The sequence below is a fragment of the Poecile atricapillus genome, chromosome Z (genome assembly GCF_030490865.1).
Source record: "Poecile atricapillus isolate bPoeAtr1 chromosome Z, bPoeAtr1.hap1, whole genome shotgun sequence".
Taxonomy (NCBI): Eukaryota; Metazoa; Chordata; class Aves; order Passeriformes; family Paridae; genus Poecile; species Poecile atricapillus.
The window spans coordinates 27,542,145-27,566,933 of NC_081289.1; the positions used below are offsets into that span (position 1 = coordinate 27,542,145).

The window sequence follows — 24,789 nt, forward strand, 5'->3', positions numbered from 1 at the left end:
GAATTCCAGTGATTTACACACAATCACAATTTCCAGTCAGGATGGATAAAGGACCGAAAATAAGTACCTATCAGACATGTTTGTGATGTCCAGTGTAGCTTGAATTTATAGTGTCATTGTCCTAATGAGTTTCTGATGATCATTAATTCATTATAATAACCAGTTACCATGATTAACACTCTCTGAATTACTGTTAATTTTTTTCTGTGGATATGCCAAGAGTAGATTTGGGAAGAATGGTTAAATTCCTTCTGTTCTTTGGGACTTACCTGCAGCGGTGAAGGTTGAGGCATGTTATGAGGGAGCTGAGTGAACACTCAACAGTTTTGGACAATTGTTTCTGTCAGTAACTCAGAAGAATAATTGTTCAAATCTTTCTTCCTTTTAAAAATTAATTTTGCTTCCATTCTGGAATCTGGAATATTAAAAGCCTCTCTGTGACTTCTCTTGAACACGTACAGGCATTGAATCTCTGGTGAGGAGTCTCCAGGGTGTCCTGCTGCTGAACAATGTGGAGTTGCACAAGCAAGGGCTCCTGCTCTTCACTGAAATACTGAAACGGTAAGGGAGTACCCTGTCAGGCTTGCACAGGCAGAGTTTGGTACCCCAAAATGGAGACTGCGGTTTTTGCTTATTAAGATTTTCTTCCAAGACTGGATGTCTACATACAAGAGTTTTTGTGTTTAGAAGATGGTGCTGAACAATCTCATCTCCTTTGTTCTTGCAAAGAATGGCCTGACGGTTGTTTCTGAACCTCACAGCTTGTCCTGGCTGTGCCTGCATCCACCACTATATCTTCCTCTTCTTGCTTCCTTGTCAGTCGAGGAGGTGAAATCTCTTTTCAGCTGTAGACAGAGCAGGAGAGAAGGCCAGGAAGGTCTGGGCATATGTGAGCAGGCCAACTTCTGCTAAGTGTGCCTCTATGACAAAACAAAGCATGCAAATTCCATGGCCTCTGGTCTTCTATCATCATCTGAGCTAAATTCAAACTGCAAAAACAAATTCCAGGCTGAAATATTAATGTCTTCTGTCACTTTTTTCCTCTTGTTTTCTGCTAAGAAATAATATACACTGGCTTGTTTTTCTTCAGTGCTTCCTGTTCTTGCCTCTATGATCTTGTTCCTATCCTGTCATGCTAGTGACAGAGTCTTGTTTTTGCCACTTGGATCCCCCAGGAGAGCCCTTGAGCAGAATTTTGGAAATGTCATAGTCAATTTTGTAGCAAGTGGCAGGGTAAAAAGGAGAAGAAAAAGCAACAGTGCTAGAACAGTGTGGTGATGCCAGTGTGGGATCTGTCAAAAAGAGAAACCAGGATGTGGGGAACACTAATTACAGCATTTATGCTTGTAAAACAAAGAGAACACTCTGTGCAGTTACTCTAATTTTCTCGCACACCCATTGTGTTTCTCTGAGCTTTGCCTTAGAAATCACGTTTTATTTAAAATTATCTCAGAGTGGGGAAAGGGATCTTGTGCTGGAACCTCTCATCTTGTTTTTAGCTTGCAGCTGGATTCTTTTGTGTAAGTGAGCCACACATTCTGGTGAGGTCCATACTGGATGTACTGCTCCCCTTGGCAGTATGTCAGGAATGTTGGGTAGTTCTCCCTAGAGTGACCCTTGTCTCTCCCAGCATAATCAAAGTGGCAGGTGCAGTGGCAGGTCCAAAGATGAGAGGTTGCAGGAAGCTGCAAGAGTGCTGCCCTTCACACTTTCCCCCCAGGCCCCAAAGATATTGCAATGCGCCATATTGAAAGTGGGTTTGTGCATCTTGAATGAGTCAGCAATACTCCTCCATCCCTTCCTCCCTGCATGAGTCAGTGAAGACTTTTTTCTTCCTGATGTGTTTTACTTCAGAAGGGTACTGATTAAAGAAAGGAAATACAGAAGATTAATAGAATTACCCAGTGTAAGTAGAAGCAACTTGGAAGTTCAGTGCATCACTTGTGGCTTGGCTCCTGATGCCTGAGTTCCACAAGTCCTTTTCTTTGCCATGCCCACCTCACAGCTTTTTCTCACAGCAGAATGTGAGGTGGCTGCAAAGCTGGGTTCCATCCCACTGAGTGACTAAAAAGAGTGGTTCTTCCTCTGTTCCCTTTTTGCCATGTAACTGGGCTACTAGTGTAATTTCTACTGAAGTTCACTTTGCTTTCCCATTTGTGCATGACAGCATGTGCTCCTGGCTTGCTTCAGTCAGGCACGACTGTGAAAATTGAATAACAGGGAATACTTTCGGCTCCCAAATCTGGCTCCTGTCATGCTGTGCTGCTTTTCTTGCTTCACTTTGGAAGCACCCTCTGGCAGGTTGTTAGTGCCTAGGTAGCATGTAGCTACCTATCTTCCCCCTGTCCTCCCAGCTGTACCTGACTTGCCAGGAGCCAAATGAGCATGGTCTGCCATTTACACAGCTCTGTCCAATAATGGGATTAATAGCCTGTTGTCCCTTCATACTCTTGTATGCTCAAAGGTGTTGGGCCACAGATGACCAAAGTTCTCACTGTCGAGAAGGATTGTCAAAACAGTTGGATTGTGTTAATTTTCCTTATTACTTTTCAAGTTTATGAAGGTTCCTGTCCTGGCAGCATCTGGCATTAGGAGTACGGTGAGAGAAGCTATTCTCATGGCATTATCTATTCTAGGATGGTGATGTTTGCTTGTTTGCTTAAAAATATAAGTTTCTAGATGAACTCACAAATGCCAGAGCAGATGGCCTGAACATAAAGTCCTAGGCACGGAGATCACTATATCTTGCAAAGCTTGTTTTTCTTGTGCTTTTCATGTCAGTGTTCTGGAGTAGTTACGCAGTTATCCAGGCTGTAGGTGTTTTAGCATGCTAGTGCTTCAGCCCGGCTGAAATTTCCTCTTTATAGCAAAGCCTCTACCTGCTCAAGTCTGAGAGTACCTCCTTGAGAGCAACGTGGTTGCAATCTCATGGCTGAGCTATCCATTTGCTCAAATTAGGGAAGGGCACTACAGTTACCTAAGTCTGACAACATTCTCCTTGCTTACTTTGTTTCCTCTTCACAGGCAACCAGTGGAAATCAAATTATTCACAAACCGAGGTGTATGTATAGAAGCCATTGATGTTCTGATGGAGACAGTGAACTGCCCAGCGCTGGAGGTGGCGGTGGAGGCTGTGAAAGCTGTGGCAGCTTTCCTGAGGTAGGCAAGAATGTATTTGCAGACTTTTCTTCAGATACATCTGTTGATACCATCTTGGGCTTTGCAGTTCCCCTGTGGCTGTGTGGGTGAACGTGCTCTGCAGTGGGACTTGTGGCTGAGGCAGGCGTGGGTACAGCAGAGCCAGCTTCCCACCCACCTCAGGAAAGCTGCCAGAGCAATGAAGCTGTGGCAGGCAGCAAGTCATTGCAGCAAGGACCTAGTGTTCCAGGCAGGCTTGTACAGCAGCTGCTGTGGCTTTGTCAGTCTGTACCCCATACAGATTGATAAGAATTATAAACATAAGACTCTGGACAGTCATGGGCTTCCTGACTGTGGTGGGAGCAGACAGAGTACTGGGGGTGTGTTTGGGCTCGTGTGGGTGAAAGTGCTGTTCAGATATTGTGACCTTACTATTCTCTGCTGGAAAGAACTGGCAATGGCATATTTCCATCAGAAGAGCAGTTATTTCTGATGGTGTTGCCTTCCTAGTGGAATGTTCCCAGCAGGGACTGTGCATCTTGTCTTTCTCTTACCCTGTTAAGGAAGGACCATCTGAGCTCCCCTCCAGTCCCATATGAAGAGCTGCAGAAGCTTCTGGAGGCAGTGCTGAAGCGATGTGCTGACCTTTCCCCACCACAGAGTACTAAGAGGCATGCAGTAAGTCAAAAATTGCTTTTTGGTAGGACTGAGCAGGACAGGGATGATCTTCCTAGGACACTGTGGATATTTTATATATGTTCCACCCCCTTACTTATATCCTCCATGGCTGTTTGGTTCTCCACTATTTCTTTTGATCCTCTTGTCTTGAGATGGTTCTAGACTTTGAAGCAGATGAGGATGGATCCTGGTGAATGTTACCTTTCTAAATCGATTAAGTTCTGTGGGGCACCACTTGAGCATGCTATTCTCTTTATGTGTCCAGTACTCCAAAGTAATTTGAACTTCCCCTTCTTCCAGCCCCCACCTTGTAGGCTTGTGATCAAATCTGTTTTTTCAGCAATGAACATTTCTTGTTCTACATTTAGATCAAGAGTGTCACCATATATGCACTGTGATCCTTCAGCAAGGGAGTTGTTAGCCACTATTTGAACTATAAATCCTTCCCTATTCCTGGCATCCACAGTTAGTGTGATGTGCTGCTGGGACCTCTGCACTTCTGAGAAGAGCCCCACGTGCAGATGGCTAATGAAAAGACAAGGGCTGAGCCTTCTTGCTGTAGGCTTAGAGCCATGTAGGTTTAGATTGCATGCCAGTAGTGACAAGAACACCTCGATGCTCAAAGAAGTAGCAGAACTCCAAATTCTTGATGAACTATTTTTAGACCCAAGTTCTGTGGTACCAGGTATTGGCCCTCTTTGCCGGAAGAAGGCAGAAGTGCTTTCTGTCCCATAGGCAGATGTTGGCCAGTCAGTTTGCACACACACAGAGCTAGGTGTCCCTTTCAGAATTAGGAGCTTCACAGGAAGGAAATTAGACAGACAGTGAGGATATCCAGGCTATGTTTAAAGGGAGAAAAGGGGAAATGATGATACCTCTGCCAAGGTATCTCAGCATGAAATGGAGATGGAGTTCTGAACTGCCAGGAACCAGTGTCTAGCTGTGTCCTCCTCTGGTATTATGGAGAAGACCACCACAACAGGTTAAGGCTTAAAGGCAGATTTTCAGTTCCAAGTTGTTCCCAATTTGGGCAAATGATTAACTCTGATGCTTCAGTTGGCTTCAGGCTTAAGTTAGTGGGATGCTGTGTGGGAACAAGAATTAGTATATGGATAGCTGCTTAAAACTCTGAGCCAAAGTAGAAGAGCTTCTAAGATTTCATTGCTAAGCAAGGAGAAGAATTATCCTGCATTGTCTCAAGAGTATTTGGAAGAAAGAAAATAAAAAAATTAGAAGTTTTCTCAGAAGGATTTAAAGCTCCATTAGGTGAAATGCTTAAAACTCAGATTAGGTCAAAATACAGACTCTAAAGACAGGGAAGAGCAGAGTTAGTAGCTCCATAACTCTGTCCTCCCTAGGAAGAGCATACAAGCTGTTTAGCTCTGCCCTCTTGGGGAAAGCACAGTAGTGAAAAAATTGTGTGAAGGAGCCAAGTGAAATCTGTTGTTTCTCCTGTTGCTGCTAGTGTCAGAGGAGAAAGCTATTTTTTTCTGAAAGTGGACATAAGATTTTAAAGACGTCTCTCCTTTAACAGGGTGATCTCCTATTCTCAGTGTCTCAGAGTCACCCGGCAAACAGAAATCTTGGTAGAGTTCCTCAGAGACATGGTCAGTTCTTACTCAATACCCTGGAAAGTTTCAGAAATGCTTGCAGGTGAGGACAAGTCAGGAAGGTGTGTGGGTGGGTGGTATGTGTCTATGTCTGTCCATTCTTCTGTCTTTGTGACTATGTTCTTCCACCCAACCCCACCATAGAAATATCACAGGTGAGAGTTCAGTGCATGGCACTGGTCAGTGAAACTACAGAGTGAGGGGTATGTATTAATAGTGATAATTTTGTGATACCTGGATATGTCTCCCATGAAATTTGCCTGGGACCTATCCATTCTTTTAATGTTTTTGGGCTTTGAGGGCCTACTTGAAAATTCATCAAAACTGATGATAATATAAGAACTATTGGAAGGTATGTGTGAAACCAGATTCCTGTGCTATGTGGTTTCACTGCCAGAGGGGATTAACCATGTAACAAATGTGTATCTGCTCCAGGTGCTGGCCTTGGATTTGCTCATGTCTGACCTCTTACTGAAAATGGGTTTATAGGCACCAACTTTACCTCTTTCGCTGGATCAGAGCACCATTTGGCACCCTTAGCTGCACAGCATACAGTGGTAGATGAGTTTGTGTATGAATTAGGATGAATCAGGATCAGTTTTTAGGGTAGTCTGGCCAAATTAGTTTTTGCATTGCATCACTTGGATTGGCTGAGATAATTCAGTCAAAAGCAGACATGCCTTTCTGCACTGACCCAGAGTCTTGGGGTGTTATTAGAGGGCACTCAGGTTCTGTCATGGATTTTATATCAGCTAAATGGTCCCTTGGCTGATTTTCTCAAGGTTTCCTGTGTTGTGCATCAGGCACTCTGATATGGCTGAAAACCAGTCTTGCCACACCCGAGCTTCTCACAGCAGATGCTTTCTTCACAGAAACTAAGTCTTCCTTTCCCAATGTGTACTGTCGTGCAACCTTGATAACTGTTAATAGCTTCACTCAAGAGGTAACTGAGTGTGATTGCCAAATTCCTGTTTCCAACCCATCAAGTGTTTGAATTACGGTGAAATTGAGATTAAAATGTAGTATCTGCTGACTTCCTTTACAGAGTAAGGAGGTTTCCTCTTTCCTTTGTTATCCACTGTGTGTTTGTAGGTTAGCAGTGGAATTCCAGGGTGACTTCATGGCCCAGGAGAATGCTTTCACTGCCCCCAACTCTGAGAGCAAAGACACACTAAGCAACTTCTCTGAGTTCCTGTTGAGGATTTGTGACAGTCTCTGCATCCCCATGGTCATGGTAGGATTTCTTTTGAACTTGGTCTGTTCCATGGATACCTGGAAAGGTTCTTTCAAGCACCAAGAGTGGGTTGCACAAATGTTTTTTTTTCTTGGGAAGAGGTCATGTCAAGTAAACTGAGAACAACTGTGGCATTTGCCACTTTTCCACAGCCAAATATGGAACTATATAGTTCATGCAAAACTGTAAGGTTCATTCTTCTGCTCTCAGAGGGTGCAGAAATTCATAAAGTTTCCATGTAGATGTCAGTGTCTTTCGTCAGACTGTGTAATCCCATAGCCTACCTACCATGCTGTAGGATCCATTGCAGCTCCAGATGTGTCAGAAAACTGCTGTTTCCCCTTGTGCCACTTTTTCAAAACTTGCCTGCGTCCCAGAGAGCAGCTGTGGTTTGCACCTGCAATTTAATTTCTGTGCTTTTTCCCAGAAGGTGCTGATGAGGCTGCCCAGTCTGCACAGCAAGGACAGAATTAAGCATTGTGCCTCAGTAAGGCCTGTGACATGATTTAAAAAGTAGCTGTGAAGACTCATGAGGGCTTTAGTGCTCCATACAGGCCTGTCCCTAAGACACTTCAAGCAGAATTGTCAAAAAACTGGGACTTTTGTTGTGGTTCCTAATGTTTAGTGAAGTTTGCTTGTGCTTTGTGACAGGTACAGGTGTATGAATTCTTGCAGTTGTTAGGAGCTTGGAGATGTTCTGGTCGGTGTTTTCTTGACCAATCTCTTGGTAGGCAGCTGCAGTGACACTGCTGTTCTCCTCCCTGACAGGAGGGTGCAGTGCATGTCCAGTTTGGCAAAGCTGGAGTCAGCATGCTCTTTCTTGCTCATTGAACTTGGGTAAAAATTAATGGACTGTGAGCAAATCGTCCTGTGACCTTCAACAAGAATTAGTTGAGTTCTAAACAGTTCAGGGCTGGACTCTGTAGAGAGCTCAAATGCCTGTGTTTGCCACTGCTCAGTGAAATGCTGAGCAGAGGTGTTAAGTGTTGCTGAAGTGAGCTGCACTTAAACATATGTCCTACGTTGTATAGGAGAATTAGCCATCTGACCTGTAAGAGCAGTAACTTCCAGGGCAGCGTGGGCAGTAATATCAGTCACTGTGCATTAACTGCTGGAATCCAGAAGAAGTTCCTTGTCTGGTGTGATGTCTTGCAGAGTTACCAGCACAGCTCATAGTGCTGGCAGAGGAGAGTGCTCTCTGAGCCTGCTATACTGCCAGGCATTTTGGTAAAAGAACTGCCACTCTATTTGTTTGGATTTAGAAACCTGACTTTCTGGGCAGGCAGGAGGCTGGAAGAAAGCTGCTGCCTTCAGTGTTAATAGCATCTTGTGCACCTGATCTATTGGTCTTTCCACAGAGCTATCTGGAAAAGGCTGTCAGCCCATCAGTGACGGAGGTTTTCATCTCAACACTCAGTACCCTCTTTACAGTGGTGCCAAGCATGCGGAATAAGTTCTCCAAGAAGCTGGGTATGAGGGTATTGTGGGATCATGTTCTCTGTGCTCCTAACTGGTGGGACTTGCTGCTACTGCATATAATTGAGGCAACGAGCCTAACATTGAGACTTTATGTGGAGGATTCTATTACATGTATATATGAGTAAGAATAGAGTGCATAGTCATGTTCAGCAGGATGGAAAAATTATTTGGTCTAGCTCTGATGATGGGACAGGTTTTATTTTGGATAAGAATGTTGTGTCAGCTTTATCCTTCCCTCTGGAATAATTCAGAATTGAACTGACTGTTCCTGTAGACAGGGATTATGCTGGAATTGTTGGTGGGATTTTACTATGTAGAAATCCTAGCTTAGTCTATGTATGCCTTATTTTTCACACATCAGAGAGGTGATGTAGACAATTCCTCAGTTCTAAACATGTGAAACTGGCAAATATTCACTTCTCCTCCTGAGGAAACAAATGAACCTCAGATACTTCCATCAGACCCAAACCTGGAGTAGTTTACTTTATGAGATGCAGCCTAATATATGTGTTCTTACTGAGGTGGCCTGCCCTCTTCACCAGGCTTGTATGGAGATGTGTGGGGGTGGTTATGGGATCTGCCTAGTCTTTTTCTTATCATACATGTTCTGTGCTCCTTTGGCATTTCTGTCTTGCTCTCTGTCTAGCATCCTCATCCTTCATCCGACTGACACTGGAGGTGAAGGCCAGATTTTGCTCTGTACAGAGGTATTGTGACATGTGCATTGTAAGTGAGCCAAAAATTTCCAGATGGGAAAGTAGATCATGCCTTATCTAATACACCTGATTAGGCAAGATGAGAGGCTGAAAGACTCAAGAATGGTTGTATCTTACTGAAAAATGTAAATGGCTACTGACAATGGAAGAGCTTGATGTGAGAGAAGGGAGAAGCAGTTGGGTGGGGGGCGGATGGATATACACAGCATTGTGAGAATTCTGTGCTCTGTCGTGAGTTACACAGAGATAAAGAAGCCTGACTTTGGAGTAGTCAGCTCAGTGGGTGTTCTGAAGAGAAGTACCAGTAGCATCAGTTCCATCTGAGCTCTGGCTTCCTAGGCATATACTACCACTGTTGTTTTTCCTCATGGTGTGATAGTGTATTAGAAATGGGGGAGAGGAGGATGGCTTCAGTAGCAGGCATTGCAAAGGATCTCCTGTAGTAGAGGCTATGATTTCTAGGTTGAAGAGTGTTTGAGGAGACTCTCTGTGAGTCTGTAGAGATGTTTTACCTCCTCTTTCCTGTGACTGTACCTCATAAAAAAAGTAAACAAAACACACAGCACTCCTAGTCCAGTTTGCTAATATGGAACTTCAAATGGGGGCATTTGTACCTGTGAATGGTGTGTGGTGGGAGTGATCTCAGTTTCTGAATAGAGCACTGTGCTTTGCCAAGGATGGTGTGTTAAAGATGTCTGGTTATGTCCTGTTCTGCAAGGAAATGGTTGGAGAGAGAGAAATACCTGGAAATAGCTGTTCTCACCCTTTTACTTAATATTTTTGCATTCCTCAGTGTTCATCCCTGGCAATGTCATTGCTAAAAAATCTAAGTGTTGTTTGCCAGTGGAATCATGTATTGTGAGCTACCCTTAAATACCTCCCATTCTCTGCAGCGTCAGGGATCCTATCCTTATAGGACTCCCTGTGTAGACAAGGTGTGATGGTTGTGAGAGTACTCCACTGTACTCACATTGGCCCAAGGTATGAACATGTTCATTGTTGTCACTGCACACGCCCACCACATCTGTGAGCTGACAGTCCATTGGGAACTCACCATTTTCCTGGAAGCCTAGGTTGGCTCCTGGAGTCTTCTTGTGATGGGGCAGGTGCTTGCATGTGATCATTCAGTAAAATGAAGTTCTGGCAGACAGTGTGTGATAGCAGAAGTAGGAAAAGGATCTTTCTAGTCTTCTTTACTGTCTTTTTCTGCTCTTCTTCACAGTAATCCTGTCCTGAATCACACCTGTTCCAGCTTCCTCTGCAGTTTATGCCTGAACCTTTACGCAGCCACAGAGAAGAGGAGAACTTCTCAAGAGGGCAAGTTTGGGGAAAGAGAAAGGTTGCTTCATTTAGTTTGAGGCCATGCCACCCTGTTGTTAGGCAACAGGTGAAAAAAAAATTAGAAAAGGATAAAGGAGAAGGAAAAGTAGGACACACATAGCTTGACTGAGAGATTTTATTTCCCCAGCTTGTTTTTAAGCTGGTCCAACAAGGACCAGCACAGAAAACACTGCCTTTTGAAGAGTTTGGAACCCTACCTGAAATAAGGCATTTCATCTGCCTATGGTTTTGTTTACATGGGGGCATTTATTATCACAGATGTGCATGCTTAATTGAAAAAAATTACTTGCCACATAGTCACTCACATCTGCAGATAAAGGTAGTTTTTTTCCCCTCTGGAATACTCTATAAATCTTTCCTGTAGATACTGTAACTTTCCATAATAAGTAAGTCCCAAACAAATGAGATGAAAGTTTCTACATCAGAAAAGACACTTTTCCTATTAGCAGTCGCTGGTCATAGAGGCAACATCAGCAAAGGGCTTGGAATCTCAAACAGAAATGTCTTTTCATCCTTGAAGCCAGCTCTGTTGAAACAGGTCTCACACCACTATTGATGCCAAATCATAGAGGTGTGCTTGGTGTATGCAGACTGTGGAGTTGTTCCACAGACAATGCTCATCATTTCCTGCTTGCTTATATTTTTATTTCTAGAGCAAGAGATGTCTGAGCTCCTGCAGAAGGGTCTGCCTCAGTTAAACTTCACCATTGCTGAAAGCCTTCTCTTCCTGTCTGAAGCCCCTGAGCCTTTTTTTTTGGATCAGTCTCTTTGCAGCCATCAGCACTGTTTCATACTGCTCTTATACTTTGCCTACACCTTCGGAGACAGGTGAGCCAAGAGTATACAAAGCAAGTGGGTTTGTGGCCATAACATACCATGTATTGGTGAGTAAAGCATATCTGTTGTTACTGTTTCCACTCCAATCTCCTTCATTGCAGGTTTGTTCCAGAGGCAGAATTATTTCTAGCTGTAAGAAATTTTCTCCTCTCAGCACAGGACCATGGAGACTGTCCCCCTCCACACATACTCAGAGCTGCACTTTACCTCCTTGCTGTCTGTCAGGACAAAGGCAAAGCCCTGGATGTGGTAAAAGAAGATTTCATGCCTACCTCTTGGAACCTTTTTGTTGAAACTAAGGTTTCTCCCCACTCACATCAACCTTCTTGTGGAAAGTATTTTGGCATAGGTGGTGAGCAGTGAATGAGTGAAGACTGCGCAGTGCATCTACACTCTGGAAAGTTAACTATGCAAATCCACAGGGGAATATAGATTTGACAGAATAAACTTGTGTATGTGTGGGAAGTGTAATTGCGTTGGATAGGCTGTGAATTCACATACAGAATATAATAAATTTCATAGCTTTGGTCTCTCAAACGCATCTCCAGCCTCTGCAGCAGGCTTTCTAGTGTTCCCATATGGCTTTTTGCTGCTGCACAGCTTTGAGCTCTGTATAAAGCCTACAAGTTTCTTAGCCTTTGTGATGCAAATGGGGTTCATAAAATGATGTTTAACTGATGTATTTGATTGTCTGCTGAAAAGGCAGTGTGACTGTTCCTCACAGTAAAGTCTCATCACTTCAGATGTTTTATAATTCAGTATTAGTGATTTTTTTTTCTCTGTCCCACTTCCCCTTTCCCTCTTACTAGAGGTCTTTGTCTACCATAAGAAGGATCCTAGATAATCTTCCAGATCTGAGCCTGGTCTATGTCCATTGTCCTCTCCTGCTGAAATTCTTCCTAAGCTACTCTGAACTTATGGGGAAATTTGGACACCAAATCCTCCAACTCTGGTTTTCCTGGGAAGACTGCAAGCACTCTGAGGCTGAAGAAGGTGATTTTGGCATGTCTGATCAGCTGAACAGCGCTAACCCATTGCTTCCCATACTGAAGAGCAATTCCAGCATTTTGCTTATTTTACTGGTATGTGACTTTCACAAGGACAGGCTGCTATCCTGGCCCTGATTTTAGGGGCTTTTTGGTTCTTAAACTTTTAGTGATGTCATGAAGCCAAGGATTTTGATAGAAGGGGGCATGTGTGTATACACAGACTTCCACCTGCCAGGGAAGCCTTATGTGGAAAATGGGACTGTGTATGTGTTTTATCTCTTTCTGTGTCATCCATCTACTGTGTCAGGAAGGGATCCTCTGAGAGTTAGCTGGAGAGGGATATGAAGGGTGCTGCTGATGTATGCCATGAAAAACCCCATTCCTTCCTCTATTCAGATACACATCTAGGTACTTGAGATTCTTCAGTGCCAGTCTTTGAAGAAGCTGTTTTGCAGATTTAGGAGCAATGCTTTGTTACTGATAGATTGGAAGGGTATGATGAACAAGAACTTTGAAAAAGCAGCGTGCAGAGAACAGGTCTTTCACACAGCTTTCTGTTTGTTTGAGGTTTTCATTTTGTCTGGTTTTAACTGGAGACTCTTGTCAGAGAATTTTGAAGTACCCTTGAATTTTCATGTTGTGCAAATAACATGTTTTATTGCTCTTAAAAGATAAAATAAAAGTCTTGTGGCAGGGAAAATTAATCAGTGCAGGAGAGAAAGGGGCCTTGAAGCAGCAGGCTAGTGTGCTTGCCTTTAGCTGGTGTAATGAGCTCTGTAATGTTATCACGACACAATCCGTGTCCTGATGGCTGCTTAGAGGCCTTTTCTCACTTCCACTGCTCTCACCTTCCTGTCACCTGTCGCCTCTCCCCATCATCTGCTTCTTGTCCCATGACTGTTGAGCCAGTCACATAGTAAGTATTTGCTAACTTTGCCACAGAAGAACATGAGATTTGCCTGTAAGGGTAAAAGCTAAGAGCTGTGATATTTCTTCTCCAATCCATTAGAGAAATTAAAACTATCATTGAAAAGGCAAACCCATATCAACAGATGGTAAAGAAATAAGAGGAAGCAAGGCTTGACTCTGAGTGGGAATCCATTGGGCATTACAGAACGTGTTTGTTCTGATCTAAGAGGCTATGGAGTAAATTTGAATATCTGAGGTTACTGAAATGACTGACAGGAGTGCTCTCATGTAGGGCAGCTCTTTCACAGTTGGGATGTCATTGCAGAGTAGGCAACAACATCCAGGTGCTTGATACCATTGCAGAGCATTAGGAAAAGTGATCAGTGAGTTTACATATCAGGAAAAATTAAGGAGGTGAAGTGTCCCATGAGACTTGTCCACTCTGTTGCCTTTGCTAGTAGTTCTGGAACCTATCACTCCATACACTGAAGAAGGTCTGTCAATAAGCAAAACATAAACAGCATCTCCCTTCCCTGAATGGTACAAAATTCCTGGTTCCCTTTTCTGTCTTGCCATATGCTCTTGCAGAAGTAAATTCATTTAGTTCTGTTCCAGTCTTTAAAGTGAGTTGTAATAAATCACAGGCTTTGACAATTCACCTTTCAGTTGTGGAAGAGCATAATCAATCTGAATTTAGGTGGACTAATAAAACAGTGCACTATGGAAAGATAAATATACTGTCAGATGTAAAGAAAATTATGAGATGAATAACCTAAGCCTCAGAGTGCACTAGTGGAGTGGAAAGGCCTCTGCATGGTACAGTGAAACAAAAATGAATGTCCTTCCAAGGATGACTTATTTGCTTTCTGCTTTAATTGTCTGGATTAGATATAACAGATGGTTAGTGACTTCATCTGATACCTTGAGCTTCTGGGTAGGAAGGAACCTATTAACACAATGGTACATTTGCCAGGACCAGGAAGGCTGTGGCCACTGGTTCATGTCATTTTGTGCTGTGTGTGTTCATCTGGGGATGAATGTAGTCATGATGACACACTGTCTCACTTGTCTTCTCCATGCTCCAGGTCTGAGGTGCTCTCTCAGAGAACAGAGACATTAGTTTACGTTCATGAATGTCATATGGAGCAGATCTATGTCAGCAGAGATGATTGTGCAGACATCTCCCTGCCCTTTATTCATGAAGGTCTCTGGTAGAGGCAGAAATTTGGCTCAGAACTAGACAGCTTTTTCTGGCACAGACAGCCTGTTCTTACCTTATTTGCTTTCCTTGGGTACGGGGTTCCACAGCCATTTCCTCTGCATCATCGAAGTCTGGATGAATTACTGCTGTGTGATAGGGTGAGGCAGTTGAGAGAGGCAGCAAGTTGTCCAGGCAGACTGTAGGCTCAGTTGCTGTACAGTTTCCTGTTTACCTCTTCAACTCTACCATTTGCAATGCAGTAGTCCTGGTCAGTACTACCAGGCTTTTTCTGTCTGATATTTATACAGCTGCCTCTGTACATGCTGTGCAAGTGAATTTAATGTTACACACCTCAACATGAAGACTATGGCCAAATTAAGGCTACTGGCTGTGGGATTCAGCCCAGAGACTCCAGACAGAGCCCTGTAGTCAAGAGGCAAGCTTGTGAGCTGTGTACACGACTCTTCCCTTTCCTGTGCTTGATTGCTTACCCAGCTTACATATGTTTTATGCAGATTAGTTATGTTACTACTGCACATATGAAGCTGCCAGCCTTTTGAAAGTTAGGAACTATGGACTGACTCATAAGCTTGATTTTAGGCAAGCATCTTTAATATGCAAGCTGATTTTTCAAAACAACAAGGAAAGCAGAGGTACCAGAGATTCTGTTCTCTTGTTTAGGTCTCACTTGTCTAAAACTGTGACCTTAAACATATGTTACCCTTGCACTTACAGAGCCAAATCATTCTTTAAGTGGGATATTACTCAGAGGTGCCTAATAGACATGAGTCCTTCTGCTTTATTCAGTTCTCTATTTAATCAGGACATACTTAATCTGAATGGTGCTTTATTAGGCTGTTTCCCAAGGCACGAGATTAGCATAATGGTATTAAATAGTGGTGACTTCTGCCTAATCCGAGTAGAAGGGTAATGTGTGTGTTTCTTCCTTTGCAGGACCTGGTCTGCTCAGGCTCTGTGGAAGTGGCTTGGAAGGTGTTGATTACTCTAAGGACCTTCCTGGAAAGAAATGAGGATGTCCTTGTCTGTGACCTCCTTCGGAGCCGTTTTTTACAGATTCTGCAGCAGCTGCTGGTAGAGAGTAGCTCAGCCACCCTACAAGGTGACCCCAATTCTGTGACTTGGTCTTGCTGTATGATCAACTAGCGGCAGGGACACAGTCTGGGATAAAGTGGTTTTGAACTGCTGAGTAGCTTTAGTACTTACCTGCACGAAGAAATTTATGAACTATACTTAGTTAAATATATTTTAATTTAGTTTCCTTTTTCAGAGAGTCATTTTGAAGTGAGCGCCTTCTTTCTAATTCATGTTGTTCTGGCTTCAAAACGTGATTGTTAAACCAAAGCAAGGTTTTTGTATGCTGTTGTCAGTGTTCAAATGGAGAGCTGTGCTGGTAAGTCTTCCTGCTTGAATAGGGGCCCAACTGGTGGCTGAAAGACATCTTCCTTTTTGCTTCTTTGTGCAAAACAGGTAGGTATGCCTGAGTATACACAGTTCCCAGGACACAGAGACCAGGAGCAAAGATTGAATCATTCATGATATTGATCCCCAAACAGGGCCTGTGTTATCACCAGATCTTATAACTGTTAAGTCTCTCAAAGGGAGTGAGGCTGTAACTGGGGGAAATCCCTGTTTTCTTTACTGGCCCTGTCTCTGATGTTGGAACTGGTGTCCCACTGTAAAAAGTGCTGTGCAAAGCAGTCTGTGAGCTTGAACTGAAAGAGGGAGCAGTGTTAGAATGTCCTTGGCTCCTTTAGGATGGGGACTTAGCACAACTTCTACTTGTTTCTGAGGGGGCCACTAATGCTTTTAACAGCTTTGCTCTGTTTCAAGTGTTTTGTTGTGCAGCAGTTGGGATGGAGACAAGAAGAAGGAAAGTGTTTTTGCCTTACCTCCAGCAAAATCAGTAGACTGGAGGAGGGGCATTTAAAGCAGGAGCATGGTAGACCATGAGACTACAAGATCTTCTAGGTCTGATCTTGTCTGGAATTGTGCACATTTGAACTTGTCATGTCCCTCTGTCACTGATCTATGGATTCTGAGAGCTGGAGGGAGGCAAAGTATCCAGTTCCTATGGTGGGAATCAGACCTATTCCTCCAAACAACTGGTGATGGAGGTAGGACACTGAGCTAGGGGAGCTTTTGCAAGATTTGAGCCCTTCTGCTTCTACTAAAATGTGTGGCTCTTTTTCATATTGCATCTTGAACTTGTTAACTGACATCCTGGCAGCCCATCCAGAAAGTCAAACACCAGATGTACTCTGGAGACAGACTTCCTTGTCTCCCAGCACACAGGCAGTCCTCTGTGAGGCCTGAGATAGTTAAGTCCAGGGGATCTGCATCCCTATTCAAACAGTAGCCTGCTTTTAGACAAGAAAGAGGCCCAACAGTGGGACTCCATCAGGAATATGTTAACATTAAAGACACCCATAAGTGTTTGTTCCTCAAAACAGAAAACTCATGAGCCTTTGTGAAAACTGAAGGTGATAGCTGCTTTCTGTAGGTATGGCTTTATACAATACAGAATCTTTACCTGTTTACAGCACTGCAAAAAAAGTGAATAGTAGGGATTGCCCTAGGGGTTGGTGGTCTAAGTAGCCCCATTTTCCTTACACACAGGCTTGCTGTGTGAAATTCTCACTTCTGTCTCTGCTCTGCCCTGTGGGATGGGATGGACAGCATTTTTCCAGTCTCACAAGATGGAGGAGAATAATGCTGTCCATCTGGGCTGCTATCAAAAGTGTGACAGTGATGGTCAAGTGGGCAGGAAGAGAGCAGTCTAGAAAGGGCTAATGACTTCTAGCTTATTAGCAGTATCAAAGTGTGAGGAACATGCTCCCTACATGGCTCATGATGGGTGTAAATGACCCCAGCTTCTTTTTCCCCCCTTCTTTAGTTGCTCCTAAAATGATGTGGGTAGGATTCAAGTGTAACTCGGGCCAAACCAGAGTGGCAGAAAGGGGACCTAATACAGAAGAGGCTGTAGAGATGAGAGTAAAGTTGTGGCTCTGTGTGTGTGTGTGTGTGTGTGTCCTTATTCCAGAGCCAGAAAATTAACAGTTCCTGGCACGCTTTAAGGTACAACAGTTTGGAGTTCACTCACAAGCTAAGCTGTCTGTGCCCTTCTTAGCTAACAGGAACCTGCCTGTTTTGCTGAGCCTTCTTTTCCTGGTGCAGCTGCGGAGCAAGGGCATAAGGGAGCTGGACAGCACAGACTTCAAGCTGCTTCACCAGGGTGAGTATGTGCATCCATCTTCTCCCAGAAAAGTGTTTGTTAATTGTTCCATAAGATGATTGGAGGCTTGCTCTTTGTCATTTGAGAGAAGATTGACCTTGCATTATAATAATGGTTGCTTTGAGATAATTTCATAGCCATCATAAAGAGTTGTGGTAACTAATTCAGTTAACAAAACCCAGGTTCTCTTCCTCTTGCTTTTACAATGCATTTTTTTGTCTGAAATCTCACAAGGTGGCCAAAGTATTCCCCTGACCATGTCATGATTTCAGGGTCAGTGACTGTTGTTGATTTGGCACATGGCCACATGGCTGGTGTTCTTCCTGAATCATCCTTTCCTGTCCATCCTTGCTATAACGGTCTTGTGGGGTTCAGGCCAAAGTCATGTCCTGTTAATCAGCTATCAGGAGCCAGCAGTCTAGTGAAACTGGGCTTACCTTGGAATATGAATCCAGAGTATATGGCTCCCAAACAACTGCAGGCCTTCCCCACTCCACGCCAAAGACAGAAGAGAAGGCTGTGTTTCTTTAACATGCCATAACCTGCTGTCTTGTCTGGTGATCCTTACTTGGTGACTTCTGCCTTTGTACTTGGCTATTGGAGGTTCATATAGGCTGTGAAAAAAAAATAGATACTAGGAGGAAAATTCAGCTGGCCCATCCTCTCATCTCTTCCCTGCTCTGCCAAATTGGTCTCTCCAGCAGACTTTGAAGGACTATCCCCTTCAATTTGAAATGTTTCATATCTCAGGACTGCCTGTGTTGCCTTTGTAAAGAAGTGGCATTTCTCAGACATTCATTAGCCAAGGGAACTGGGGGTATGGAATAACCATGGCCTCTTTATCCCAGCCTTTTTAGCTGCTTTGATTTTAGAACACAGCTCAGCTTCTCCCAGGAGTCACAAGCTCCTTTTCCTCTTGCTTTCTGCTTTGTACTTTTCTGCACAACTCTCTCTCTACCCCAGCAACTCCATTTATCCCCCCTTGGCCTCCAGACTGTGTTCTCCAGGGGTGGATGTGCAAGACACTTTTCTCTCATGAGGCCTCTTAGGTGGAAGGGACGTGTTGATGCATGTTTTTTGAGAATTGCTTACTCAAATTGTAAGCTCTTCCAAAGATCTCCAGCAGCAGTTCGCTGGGCCCTGCAGTCCTGGATTTCCCTCCCTAACTCTTACTAACATTGTTGCTAAGTGTTTGGTGCTTACAACAAACATGCCATTTTACCCCTAGCATGAGCAAAGTTGGTGAGAGTGGAGGAGCACAGCTCTCCATGGTTTTCCCCAGTTTGGTCACTGTGAGAAACAGTCACATCATTATGCTTGTTCTAGTACTAGAATCAAACTCACACTGTGGAAACAGCTAACTCACACAACAGTTTTTTTAGCTGTGGAAACAGATAATCTAAACTCCATTGCTCTTGTATTCATTACTGCCCAATGTGATATATGCCTTCTGATATACCCTCCTCAGTTTCTCCCCTCTGTTATCATTCTCCACTGCACTGTCCACTCTAAGCCAAACACTGTAGGGCAGATGCCTGTTGCTTTGTCTGTACCATGCTCTGTTTATTTTCACATTGTCTGAATTCCCTCCCCACTTATTTCATGTGTTGAGGTGCTATGTTAAGTTGGTGACCATGTTACACATGTTCTTTTGTGTCCAGTCAGTAATCTCTGTGGGAAATGCAGGCCAAGGGACACTGACCTCCTGCAGCCATCCTTGAATTTTCTGTACTGGAGCCTTCATCAGACAACACCTTGTAGTCAGCAGAGAGGTGAGGGGAGATTGTATTGATTGCTAAGTTAATTTCAGTGCAGTTGTAGGTTCACAGTCAGAGACTGTATTCTAACTCTCTCAGCAGCTAAGGTGAATGTTTCTCCATCCAGACACATCATTATAATTAAAGACCATTTCATTCTTTGGATAAGGTTTTTTAGGTTGAGGAGTTTAGTTTGGTTCTGCTGCCTTCTGATGATTCCAGAATTGGCTGCTGAATGACAGAATCACTGTATTTTCCTTGTTCATAAACACAGCAGTGGGCCTTTGATGCCTAGCTTGAAATATCCTGGTATTGTCATAGTTGAAAAAATTAAACAATACTAGGGAACATCTCTAACTGACCATCCTACTATGTTGTTAGCTGATTAGCTGGCTGAGCAGTTGAGATGAATACCAGTAGCTGGACAGCCTTATTCAGATGAGCTGTGGCAGCTGGGCTACCTCACTGCAGCAGGGGTGTGCTCTGCACTTCTCTTATGCTTGTCAAGCTGGTTTAAACCTGTGCCATCCCATCACCCTCTCTGATTATGTTTCTCCCATGCAGCAGTGGCCGTGCTGCTCTCCAACGTGTCCTTGTTAGAACTCCTGCAGAAGGTTTTGGAATGCACCTGGCTGTGGTCCCCTACTTCCAGACCTGCCTACCTGTCATCTGAGGATGCCTTGCTGTGCTCTGGATGGCTGTTGGTGGCATCCCTTTTGCTTTATCAGCATCGATACAATACTGAGGTTAGAACCACTCTAGCGTTCAGAGTCAGCACATGGATAAACCTTAAAAATAAATATGTGTGTAAATATATATATATATACATATATTAAGGTGTTTTGCTTTGGCCTGTAATCTGATTGCTTTGATTTCTCTTTTTTTATTGTCCACAAGTTATTCCTTGCTGCACCTCTCCAGCAGGATGGGAAGCTAGCATGTCACTGAAGGTCTGAGACACGAATCATCGAAGCGTTAAAGAAGGGCACAAATCCTGCAGGGAGAAGTGCATACCCAGCCTTCCTGATCCAGATCACTCTCCTCTTCAGGACAGAGCAAAATAAATTTTAAAACCTTTCTCAAGGGAAGCCTGGAGGTGGAAGGCACAGCTCCCATGTTGTAAACTGCTTTTTTGTTACTAAAATGATCAATAGTGAAATAGAACCTATTATTGGCAAGTAAGTGTTCAATATTAGCAAGCTCTTAAGAATGTGGGCAGCTGTCATTATACTTGATGCTTTGCAGTCCAACAAGACATCTAAGCTGGAGTTGTCAGCTAATAATGGAATTTACAACTTTGAAGAAAGCACTTACCAATGTCAATCAATATAAGGAAAAAATGTTTCCTTTTGAAGTATCTACCCAGACCTCTCTTGATACAGAGTTAGAGAGCATGTCATGAGTTGTGAGCTCTGCTGTTGCAGTTATGCCCAGCAGAGTATGCTCTTTGGGAGTTGGTACACCTGTTTGCAGATGATGAAATCACATGCATGCATGAGCACAGAAAAGCAAGGGTTGGATTTCTAATGCTGAAGGGAAGATGTTTTCCAGAAGACCAGCCCAGACCAAGTCTGCACCCATTACTTTGTCAGCGTGAGCTGGGCTTAGAGCATGGTACTTGTACAGACTGTCAGCTGTGGGAATGAAGCCTGGCCCTGTTCTGCCAGCTGCTAAGTACAGCCTGTCTTCTCAATTTCCAAGTCAGGGCTGTGTCTGGTGTTGTGCCAGTCCCAAACTACATTCTAGTGTCCAGTGTCAAGTGTTGAGCTCCTGGGAGTGACGCTCTCAGCTCGTATTGATCCTTGAAGTGCAATCATTTAGCAGCTTATAAGCCTGTTGCTTGGTTTTACCAATACCACTGGCTTGATGTGCTATCATATACAGCCCAGAAATGTTTTTGCACCAGAGATGAGGAAAGAAACTACAGATACAGCTGGGAAATGGAAACTGTTCAAGACTGCTTCAGTGTTTCTAATCTTTAGCATTTCTAAGTGTTAGTGTTTCTAATCTTCTGCTGAAGGGGAAGAAGTGGAAGAGTCACTTCTCTTGCTTCTTTCTTCTGTTCAGCGTAGCTGGAGCTGCACAAAGCATGCTGGAGACTCTCATAAGAGCACCTTTGTGGCTGTGAATGTAAGCTGATGACAGGCTGTCTCCCTGAGTCTGCAGTTTTTTAGGGGAGAACAATGGCTTCAAGAAATGGCCACATTCATCTCAGGCTGATGTTAATAGTGAGGACTTGTTTGGCCATAGCAAACTTACATCTTTACTGTGTTACTGCTACCCTGTGAATAAACAGGGCTCATGGATGGTAGGCTATTAAAGACTTTGGCTTGTCAGTCCTAAAATGAGTAGCCACTGCCACCATGTTGCAGAAGCTACTCCTAGTTCTGTGGAATATTTCCCTCTTCAGAAGAGTATTTAAAAGAGTCAGCCCTGTGATCTTTATACCTGCCTTCCCATATAAATTCTCTGGCTTATTGGAGAGTTTGAACCCTTCTTCTGTTCACTGAGCTTCATGCTATTGCTCTTGAATGGCTGTTCTGTGATGGAAACAATATATTGCAGATTTCCCTCTCAAGGCAACCTTTCCTGTTTCAACTAGTTCCCAAATCCCTGAACTCCTCTGCCACTTTCACCCATGCAATAGCTCCTATCCACGGGCTCTCAGCAGGCCCCAGCTCCAGCAGGGAATAACAGCTTCTGGCCACTGCTGCTTTTTGGCTGCCTGGCTCCTCGGTCTTGCTGCATGGCTCTGTGGCTAAGGTAGAACCATGTTTGGTGGTAGCTGTTCCTGCCACTTCATGTGCTTGGCAGGCTGACAGCCACATGTCAGAGGTCCTGCAGAGAGTAGTGAGAACAAGACAAGGTAAAGTGTGGTTTGGAAGCTGTGCAGCTCAGGCAACTAGTGGTGAGTGAAGCATGAGGGTCCAATGATGTAATTTTCTCTTCTGTGTCAGCCTCCTGAAACCCTGTTGCTGTTCCCTTGGTTTTCAGTGGTCATCATGGGTTAGTGTCTAAGAACTAGAAGTATTTAATGGCGCTTTCTATCTGCTCCAAACAAGCACCACTTTTTCTCTTCTATTTAATTCTCTTCTAGGTTCACCAGACACTCTCTGTAGACCTTAAAGAAGTCCTGAATGCAGTCATCTTCAGGAATAAGAAGCCAATCCTGCTGTTAGGTATTTTGCATCTGTTAGGAGGATTTGTCTGGAAGCAGCCATTAGTACCATGATACAAGCAACAAGGGAGAACCGGTGACTATGGAATGGGATGGTGGGGGTGCTGGAGGGAATCTGGAAACTTTGGTCCATTTGACTTTGTAAATGTGTAATTGGTGGTGAGAAATGGCAAAAGTGAGCTGTCTGAAGTTCTTCTGTGTTTGGACAGATCTTCCTTGGAGGTTGGTAGTGACATCTGGAACTGAGTGTAAACTGAGTTAGTGTCTCATAGAAGGAGATGAACAAGAAAACTCATGTTGCCATTCCTGTCTACAGCGGTCAGCAGCTGCCAGACAGCTTTGGTGGGATTAAGCTCACATTTTCTCTCCTAACTCACTCCCATGCTATTGCACAGGCACCAACACACAGGGTAGAGCAGAGAAACACACTGACACACACTAATAAGTATCTCCCTGTCTAGTGAGCATCATGCAGTTCCTGAGAGCTGTTCTGCGACAGAACTTCTCCTCCTCCCTGCTGGTGATTGTTGGCCTAAACACAGCCCCAAGTTCTACTCAACCACAGCCATCATCACTGCAGGACACTGCCTTGCACCCTCTTGCCATGCAGCAGGTCTTCTCGCTTGTTGTCAGTCTACAGAACCTTCTGGTGCATGTCCAGTTGCAGGTATTAAAAATACGGCTTTTGGAACAGCAGTAGTGTTGGGCTTCAAACAGGAACATTAACTTGAGAAGAAGCCACCCTGTTGCAGAATCAGAGAGGCTGCCTGTTTTTTTTTTTTCTTCTGCCTGCATTTTCCACCCCTTACAGACGTGTGATGAGGAGGAGGGAAAATGCTCTTGCTGCAGCACAGTGCAGTGAGAAAGAAGGTAAATCAAGCTATGCGGTGCTCCCTGCTGCTGAACTGGGTAGCTGAAATTCTGTGTACTAGTGATGATTTCTGTCTTCCCATCTCTTTCTCTGCAGGGCTGCCACATCCATAGGGAGAGATGTAGGAAAAGTATAACAAATCCCAGTCCATCCCCCACACCCCTGGCAAGGTGCTTTTGGGGGTAGTGAGTGCATCAGCATATATTTAACTTGCTCAAGTGATGCTAGGCTCCAGGGGTAGTACATCAGTTTACATTTAACTCTTAAGCTATGTTGGGCTCCTATCTTTATTCTTTGGAGGCTGTTACTTATTATTTTTTAGTCTCAAAATAAGTAGCCATAACTCTGTCTGGCTCCTTGATGTGACAGATAATTTGCAGCACATTGCATCCCTTGAAGGAGATGAAAGGTGTTATTTTCCTGTGCTGCATACTCTTCAGATCCTGGCACTTTATGAATTTTCCACTTGCAATAGCTGTTGATTGGGTTCTTTTTTTTCCTTTCTCTTGGTATTCCAGAAAGACTTGCTGCTTTCTCAGGCAGTGGTTGCCTGCCTAGAAACCTTAGTGGAATACCTGTATGTGAAGAACCAGGATGTTGGTAAAGTGTTCATGCTCTTTCTTCTCCTAGTTTCCCCTTCTGCAGTAATTTTGAGCTCTTTGTTCTCTCTCCAATAGCGCTCTGGAGAAAATGCGTAATGGGTTTATGCCAAATAGGAAAAACTATTTGTGTGCCTAAAGTTAATCTTGTGCTTTTTGGGATGAGATCACAGTGTCTGGCTCACCTTCAGGCATGAACCTTCACTTTGGCTCTGGACACCAAGATGCTTTCCAGAAGGCAAAGAGTAGTTCTCCAACCCTGTAGGAGGGAAAGGTTTGGGAATGTAAGGAGTAAAGGAATAGTATTTTACTTTCAGGCCAATTGTATCAAACCTTTATACCATAAACATATCGGAGGGAAGATCTGAACATGAGGGGCCTTACAAAAGGGCAGTGTTGGTCACAGTTTGGCCCTGAAGGAAGGGAAGGGAGAAGAGGGTGCTAGGCAGCCTTAGGTTATGGAAGATGGAAATTCTGGATTTCCAGGGGTGAATTCTGACCTTGGTTTCCAGAGTGCATGTCAGACCTAATGTATACCATGTTTTCAGTATAACATAACACGACTGCGTTGTACAGTTGGAGGGGAAGAACAGACCCTTCTGCTTATTGTCAGCCCCCTGCCACAAAGTCCAGGTGCTGGCTCTGTTCTTAAACCAGAAAGTTCTCTGCACCCTGACCTGTTAACTTCAGTCGTTTAAACACTAATAGAGAAGGGAGTGGAGTGAATGAACACCAGGCAAAAGGGACACTGGTGGGAGAGAGGAAGTGGTTGGATAAAGACGTAATACTGCGGATGAATGACAGCCAGTAGCTGAAGGGAGGCTATTAAAAGGCTGAATTTGAAAAAAAAAAAAAAAAAAGTTATGGGAAGGCTCTGCTGGTTTGGGATTAAACTAATGAAATGCTGCTGCAGCAACAGCTGAACCTGTCACTCTGGCTGCTGTGGTGCTGAAGTTCATAACAGCAATAACAAGAGCCTCCTTATTCCAAGCAGGATAG

General features: G+C 43.9%; 1 protein-coding gene across 1 annotated transcript in view; it reads left to right on the forward strand.

The window, feature by feature from the left end:
* LOC131592728 (meiosis inhibitor protein 1-like) overlaps positions 1-24,789 on the forward strand; it is a 37,808-nt gene that overhangs the window by 9,258 nt on the left and 3,761 nt on the right. Inside the window, exons 10-27 of the mRNA XM_058864456.1 lie at positions 462-561; positions 3,025-3,159; positions 3,702-3,816; positions 5,351-5,469; positions 6,519-6,660; positions 8,019-8,130; positions 8,786-8,846; positions 10,078-10,172; positions 10,850-11,024; positions 11,135-11,282; positions 11,843-12,115; positions 15,087-15,252; positions 17,281-17,385; positions 19,047-19,157; positions 19,707-19,888; positions 22,240-22,321; positions 22,782-22,987; positions 23,710-23,791. Of these exons, the coding sequence (XP_058720439.1) occupies positions 462-561; positions 3,025-3,159; positions 3,702-3,816; positions 5,351-5,469; positions 6,519-6,660; positions 8,019-8,130; positions 8,786-8,846; positions 10,078-10,172; positions 10,850-11,024; positions 11,135-11,282; positions 11,843-12,115; positions 15,087-15,252; positions 17,281-17,385; positions 19,047-19,157; positions 19,707-19,888; positions 22,240-22,321; positions 22,782-22,987; positions 23,710-23,791 (2,409 nt within the window). The remainder of the gene's footprint in view (positions 1-461; positions 562-3,024; positions 3,160-3,701; positions 3,817-5,350; positions 5,470-6,518; positions 6,661-8,018; positions 8,131-8,785; positions 8,847-10,077; positions 10,173-10,849; positions 11,025-11,134; positions 11,283-11,842; positions 12,116-15,086; positions 15,253-17,280; positions 17,386-19,046; positions 19,158-19,706; positions 19,889-22,239; positions 22,322-22,781; positions 22,988-23,709; positions 23,792-24,789) is intronic.